The 7,801-nt window shown below is 46.3% G+C and overlaps 1 protein-coding gene across 1 annotated transcript in view; it reads left to right on the top strand.

The window, feature by feature from the left end:
• The window catches only part of NUSAP1 (nucleolar and spindle associated protein 1), a 42,282-nt gene extending 36,134 nt beyond the window's left edge, over positions 1-6,148 (top strand). The window contains exons 8-10 of the mRNA XM_017895396.1: positions 2-26; positions 4,071-4,187; positions 6,016-6,148. Coding sequence (XP_017750885.1) covers positions 2-26; positions 4,071-4,187; positions 6,016-6,128 — 255 coding nt within the window. The 3' untranslated portion in view covers positions 6,129-6,148. The remainder of the gene's footprint in view (position 1; positions 27-4,070; positions 4,188-6,015) is intronic.
• Positions 6,149-7,801: the final 1,653 nt, after the last annotated feature.

Raw genomic sequence — 7,801 nt, 5'->3', positions numbered from 1 at the left:
GACCGTGTCTGGGGGCACCCCAAAAGGTGAGGCTGTGCTTGGGACACACAAATTAAAGACCACCAAGGGGAATTCTGCTGCTGGTAAAAAATAAATAAATCTGCTTCATTTTTAAGCCATATAACTTCCCAAAATGATCAGGTGTATTTTTTTTTTTTTTTTTTTTTTTTTTTTTGAGATGGGAGTTTCACTTTTGTCATGCAGGCTAGAGAGCAATGGTGTGATCTTGGCTCACTGCAACCTCTGCCTCCCAGGTTCAAGCACTTCTCCTGCCTCAGCCTCCTGAGTAGCTGGGATTACAGACACGCACCACCACACCCAGCTAATTTTGTATATTTAATAGAGACGGTTTCGCCATGTTGGTCAGGCTGGTCTCAAACTCCTGACCTCAGGTGATCCGCCCGCCTCGGCCTCCCAAAGTGCTGGGGTTACAAGAGTGAGCCACTGCGCACGTCCTGTATCTGTTTCCTTAAACCCTTTCCATTTCTATAAAATCAAAACAAAATTTTACCATAGTATATTTTTCATTGTGTACTAGTGAGGGAAATGCCAGAGACATAAGCAAAAACCAGATAGCTGCCTGAGAGCTCCATCTAATCCTAAAATGGTGACCCTCCAGGAAGGGCACTGTGCCTCTTGTAGGACTCAGGGATTCGGAGGATGAGCACAGTATTCATTACAGCCTCAGATTGGTCCTAGAGGACTCTGACACTAACAGGATCCCAGACCACAGACTTCATGTTTCAAGATTCAACCATGTTGACTCATTTTCACTGTATTTTTCAGTGGTATGGGTATGTGTCAGTTTATCTATTTTACTATTAATGAACATGTGGGTGGTTCCAGCTTTCATTATTATATATGATGTTGCTATGAATACTCTTAAACATGTCTCCTGGGTACATGTGCAAGAGTTTCCCTAGACCTAGGAGCAGAACAGCTGGATTGGAAAATATGCAGATATTTACTGTCTTGGATGAATTGTACCAATCTATGCTTCCAGCAGCAGTGTATGGCAGCCCCTTATTCTACTCCCTGTCAGCATTTGATATTGATACAATGGGATAGCTTGAACACAGTGTTTTGTGCTTTTTTTAACTAGGTGGTCTTAGATCCTGATTGCTGTTTCACAGATGTAGGCAAGGGTTCACATTTGGCAATGACCTGTGGCTTCCCCCTGCGAAAAGAAAGGATTGGCCAGACACAGTGTCTCTTGCCTGTAATCCCAGCACTTTGGGAGGCCGAGGTGGATGGATCACTTGAGGTCAGGATTTTGAGACCAGCCTGGCCAACATGGTGAAATCCTATCTCTACTAAAAATACAAAAATTAGCCAGGCGTGGTGGCACGCATCTATTGTCCCAGCTACTCAAGAGGCTGAGGTAGGAGAATCACTTGTACCAGGAAGCAGAGGTTGCAGTGAGCCGAGATTGTGCTACTGTACTCCAGCCAGCCGGGGCAATACAGTGAGACCCTGTCTCAAAAAGAAGAAAAAAAAAAGAGAGAGAAAAAGGATTAACTGATGGCCAACTGTAGCAAAAAGGCTAACTAAACTACACCATCCTTAGGCTGGGCATGGTGGCATGGAGATCAACCTGGCCAACATGGCAAAACCTCATCTCTACTAAAATTACAAAAATTAGCCGGGCATGGTGGCACTTGTCTGTAATCTCAGCTACTCGCTTGAGAATCACTTGAACCCAGGAGGCGGAGATTGCACTGAGCTGAGATCACATCACTGCACTCCAGCCTGGCAGACAGAGCAAGACTCCATCTCAAAAAAATGAAAATAAACTATACCATCCTGGATATTTTTAGCTTCACGGTACAAATATTCATATTCTTTTTTTTTTTAGATGGAATCTCGCTCTATCACCCAGGCTGGAGTGCAGTAGCACCATCTCGGCTCACTGCAACCTCCGCCTCCCGGGTTCAAGCGATTCTTCTGCCTCAGTCTCCCGAGTAGCTGGGACTACAGGTGCCCACCACCACGCCTGGCTAATTTTTGTGTTTTTGGTAGAGATAGGGTGTCACCATATTGGCCAGGTTGGTCTCGAACTCCTGACCTTGTGATCTGCCCACCTCCGCCTCCCAAAGTGCTAGGATTACAGGCGTGAGCCACCGCGCCCAGCCAAAAATTAAAATTCTGAAGTGATAAGAGCCCTTATTAATAATATTCCTGACTTTAAACAATCCTGCCTCAGCCTTCCAAAGTGCTGAGATTACAGATATGAGCCACCAGGCCATGAATCTCCTCTACTATGTGATTAGGTTCTTTTTATGTTTATTTATGTTAATGATAATACTATTAATAATATGTAATTTTTATGGGACTTGTCAGAGAAATAAGCTGAAAAGTTACCGTTCTTTCTTTCAACAGAATTCTAAACTCCCATCTGATCTTAGGAAATGTCATGATATTCAGAACATTTACAAAGCTACTTAGCAAAGGAAACTAATCTCAATGCTTAGCTTTCCTCAATTATTGCTTTCTTCTCTTTTCTCCATTTTAAACCTTATTTCAGACTCTTTCAACTATTTCAGACAATCTATTCACGTAGATTGGCTTAGTCCTTTGGGGCTGCTATTATATAACAAAGCACCGAAGACTGTCTTATCAACAGCAGTAATTTCTCTCTCACAGTTCTGAAGGCTGGATGAGGGCAGATCAGGGCACTAGCATGATTCTGGTGAGGGCTCTTTTCCAGGTAGCAGACCACCAACTTCTTGTTGTATGCTCATGTGGCAGAAAGAGAGCTAGAGAAAATTCTGTGGGGTCCCTGAATCCCATTCATGACCTATTTACCTCCCAAAGCCCTACTTCCTTACACCAGTCGTATTGACGATTAGGATTTCAATATGAATTTGGAGTTGCAGGAGATACAAACATTCAAGCTATAACTTTTTTTGTTCTTTGAGACAGAGTCTTACTCTGTTGCCAGGCTGGAGTGCTGTGGCATGATCTCAGCTTGCTGCAACCTCCAACTTCCTGGTTCGAGGGATTCTCCTGCCTCAACCTCCTGAGTAGCTAGGATTACAGGCACGTGCCACCACACCTGGCTGATTTTTGTATTTTAGTAGAGACAGAGTTTCACTATGTTGGCCGGGATGGTCTCGATCTCTTGACCTCATGATCCACCTGCCTCGGCCTCCCAAAGTGCTGGGATTACAGGCATGAGCCACTGCACCTGGCCTTTTTTTTTTTTTTTTTTTTTTTTTGAGATGGAGTCTTGCCCTATCGCCCAGACTGGAGTGCAATGGCGCAGTCTCAGCTCACTGCAAGCTCCACCTCCCAGGTTCGAGTGATTCTCCTACCTCAGCCTCCCAAGTAGCTGGGATTACAGGCGTGTGCCACCACACCTGATAAATTTTTTTTTTTTTTCTCTGAGATGGAGCCTTGCTTTGTCGCCAGGCTGGAGTGCAGTGGCACAATGTCGGCTCACTGCAACCTCTGCCTCCCAGGTTCAAGCGATTCCCCTGCCTCAGCCGAGTAGCTGGGACTACAGGCAGGCATGCACCACCACACCCAGCTAAATTTTGTGTTTTTTTTTTTTGAAACTGAGTTTCACTCTTGTTGCCCAAGCTGGAGTGCAATGGTACAATCTCGGCTCACCTCAACCTCCGCCTTGCAGGTTCAAGCAATTCTCCTGCCTCAGCCTCCCAAGTAGCTGGGATTACAGGCATGCACCACCACCCCAGCTAATTTTGTACTTTTAGTAGAGACAGGGTTTCTCCATGTTGGTCAGGCTGGTCTTGAACTCTCGACCTCAGGTGATCCACCCAACTCAGCCTCCCAAAGTGCTGAGATTATAGGCGTGAGCCACCACATTCCCAGATAATTTTTTGTATTTTAGTAGAGACAGGGTTTCACCATGTTGGTCAGGATGGTCTTAATCTCCTGACCTCGTGATCCACCCACCTCAGCCTCCCAAAGTGTTGGGATTACAGGCGTGAGCCACCATGCCCAGCCTATAACATGTATTTTTAAGATTGAGAAGTAACACTTTGATAAACACTTTAACAGGTCTTTGTTTCTAATTAAGCTCTTGGGTTTCTTTGGTGTGTTTTTAGTTATTACCCCATTCAAGTTGACAACTGAGGCAACGCAGACTCCAGTCTCCAATAAGAAACCAGTGTTTGATCTTAAAGCAAGTTTGTCTCGTCCCCTCAACTATGAACCACACAAAGGTACGTGGGAGTGTTTTAAGCTACAGGCCTATAAAATACTTAACATTGGTGGGATGCAGTGGCTCATGCCTACTAAAAATACAAAAATTAGCCAGGCGTGGTGGCGGGCACCTGTAATCCTAGCTGCTTGGGAGGCTGAGACAGGAGAATTGCTTGAACCTGTTAGGCGGAGGTTGCAGTGAGCCAAGACCACGCCATTGTACTCCAGCCTGGGCAACAAGAGTGAAACTCCATCTAAAAATAAAAATAAAAAATGACAACTTAAGAATGAACAAATTCTGAGGCTGGGCACAGTGGCTCTCACCTGTAATCTCAGCATTTCGGGAGGCTGAGGTGGGCAGATCACTTTAGTTCAGGAGTTTGAGATCAACCTGGCCAACATGGTGAAACCCCGTCTCTACTGAAAAAAAATAAGAAAATTAGCCTGGCGTGGTGGTGGCACCTGTAATCCCAGCTACTTGGGAGGCTGAGGCAGGAGAATTGCTTCAACCTAGGAGGCAGAGGTTGCAGTGAGCCGAGATTGCACCACTGCACTCCAGCCTGGGCGACATAGTGAGACCATGCCTCAAGAAAACAAAAACAGGCCGGGCGCAGTGGCTCAAGCCTGTAATCCCAGCACTTTGGGAGGCCGAGACGGGCGAATCACGAGGTCAGGAGTTCGAGACCATCCTGGCTAACACGGTGAAAAACAAAACAAAACAAAAAAAAACAGAAAACAAAAACAGGCCGGGTGTAGTGGCTCACACCTATAATCCCAGCACTTTGGGAGGCCAAGGCGGGTGGATCACAAGGTCAGGAGATTGAGACCATCCTGTCTAACACGGTGAAACCCCGTCTCTACTAAAATACAAAACAAAATTAGCCGGGCGTGGTGGCGGGCGCCTGTAGTCCCAGCTACTCAGGAGGCTAAGGCAGGAGAATTGCATGAACCCCAGAGGCAGAGGTTGCAGTGAGCCAAGGTCGTGCCAGTACACTCCAGCCTGGGCAACAGAGCGAGATCTAAAAAATTAAAAAAAAAAAAAAAAATTAAATTCAAATTTAAATTTAAAAAACAAACAAACAAAGCAACACACAAACTTCCAGAAATTCGGTCCCAGTTTTGTAAAATTGCAAATTGGTTGGACACAGTGGCTCATGCCTATAATCCCAGCACTTTAGGAGGCCAAGGCAGGCAGATTGCTTGAGAACAGGAGCTTGAGACTAGCATGGGCAACAGGATGAAACCCTGTCTCTACTAAAAAATACAAAAATTGCAGGGCGCGGTGGCTCAAGCCTGTAATCCCAGCACTTTGGGAGGCCGAGAAGGGCAGATCACAAGGTCAGGAGATCCAGACCATCCTGGCTAACACGGAGAAACCCCGTCTCTACTAAAAAATACAAAAAAAAACTAACCGGGCGAGGTGGCGGGTGCCTATAGTCCCAGCTACTCGGGAGGCTGAGGCAGGACAATGGCGTAAACCCGGGAGGTGGAGCTTGCAATGAGCTGAGATCCGGCCACTGCACTCCAGCCTGGGCGACAGAGCGAGACTCCGTCTCAAAAAAAAAAAAAACACACACACACAAAAATTACCTGGGCATGGTGGCGTGTGCCTGTAGTCCCAGCTACTCATGAGTCCGAGTTGGGAGGATCACTTGAGCCCAGGAGGTGGAGGTTGCTGTGAGCTGAGATCAGATCACACCACTGCACTCCAACCTGAGCAACAGTGAGATTCTGTCTCAAAGAAAAAAGTATAATTGTCAATAGCAGGTAACCACAGATGAAGAGAATGAAGTTGGGAATATAAATCAAACAATCTTCTTAAAACTCTTTGTCTCTGTCCTAAACTAGGAAAGCTAAAACCATGGGGGCAATCTAAAGAAAATAATTATCTAAATCAACATATCAACAGAATTAACTTCTACAAGAAAACTTACAAACAACCCCATCTCCAGACAAAGTAAGTACATAATTATCCAGCTTTATAATTATTTTAATTTCAAAAGCAGCACCTCTGAGGGATAGAGACTCAGTAATAGTGGTGTTTTAAGGGGAGGTTAGAAGTGGTATCATGGGCCGGGCGCGGTGGCTCAAGCCTGTAATCCCAGCACTTTGGGAGGCCGAGACGGGCAGATCACCAGGTCAGGAGATCGAGACCATCCTGGCTAACACGGTGAAACCCCGTCTCTACTAAAAAATACAAAAGCTAGCCGGGCGAGGTGGCGGGCGCCTGTAGTCCCAGCTACTCGGGAGGCTGAGGCAGGAGAATGGCGTAAACCCGGGAGGCGGAGCTTGCAGTGAGCTGAGATCCGGCCACTGCACTCCAGCCTGGGCGACAGAGCGAGACTCCGTCTCAGAAAAAAAAAAAAAAAAAGAAGTGGTATCATGGTCCAGGCGTGGTGGCTCACACCTGTAATCCCAGCACTTTGGGAGGCTGAGGCAGGCAGATCACGAGATCAGGAGATCAAGACCATCCTGGCTAACACGGTGAAACCCTGTCTCTACTAAAAATACAAAAAAAAAAATTAGCTAGGCGTGGTGGCGGGTGCCTGTAGTCCCAGCTATTCGGAGGCTGAGGCAGGAACCCGGGAGGCAGAGCTTGCAGTGAGCTGTGATCACACCACTGCACTCCAGCCTGGGCAACAGAGTGAGACTCCGTCTCAAAAAAAAAAAAACAGAAGTGGTATCATATATAGAACTTTCTGAGTACATGTGCCTAGGTTCCAGTGTAATGGACTCCAAATCAGCAGGCTTGGGGTGAGGCCCAAGCACCTGCATTGTTTCCAAAGCTCTGCAGGTGATTCAGAAGAAGACCCAGATTCAGAGCACTGCTCTTGCATGACTCATCTGCCTAAACACAGGGCATGTGGGTATCTCTCCTGATACCAATGCCCAGCAGCCCAGGGCACCTACGTATCCAGATAGACATCAATTCCTCACTCCTAAGGAAGCCAGGGTTACAAGGCATCAAGGCCCTATAAAGAGGAGAACCCAGGACGGTCCTCAGAGGCTTCCTTCAGCATGAAAACCAAGTTAAAGCCAGAGCTCATCCTGGGTTGTAGCAAGTCATGGTTGGGCCCAGATTCCCTGCTTGGACCCTCGTGACACAGGGTTACCTATCATTTGACTCATGGCTATACATGACTGCGCCAAGGCCTTTGCTCACTGTTATTAAGTTGGCCGGGCGAGGTGGCTCACGCCTGTAATCCCAGTACTTTGGGAGGCCAAGGCGGGTGGATTACGATGTCAGGAGTTCAAGACATGGAGAAACCCCATCTCTACTAAAAATACAAAATTAGCCAGGCGTGGTGGCACATGCCTGTAATCCCAGCTACTCTGGAGGCTGAGGCAGGAGAATCGCTTGAACCCGGGAGGTGGAGGTTGTGGTGAGCCGAGATTGCGCCATTGCACTACAGCGCAGGCAACAAGAGCAAAACTCCATCTCAATAAAAAGAAAAAAAAAAAAAAAGAGAGAAGTCAAAGGTCAAGCTCAAAATCACATAGTTTAGTGAAAGGAATAGAACTAGAATCAGGGTCTACTGAGTTAGCCATTATGCTTTTCTTTCAGAGGATTAGACAAACAAACAAACAAAAAAAAAAAAAAAATAAAAAAAAAAGAAAAAAGAAAAAGGGAAAA

Source organism: Rhinopithecus bieti, unplaced genomic scaffold (assembly GCF_001698545.2).
Source record: "Rhinopithecus bieti isolate Rb0 unplaced genomic scaffold, ASM169854v2 scaffold_26426, whole genome shotgun sequence".
NCBI lineage: Eukaryota > Metazoa > Chordata > Mammalia > Primates > Cercopithecidae > Rhinopithecus > Rhinopithecus bieti.
Note: the sequence above shows the minus strand (reverse complement) of the source record. Positions and strands in the feature narration are given on the sequence as shown.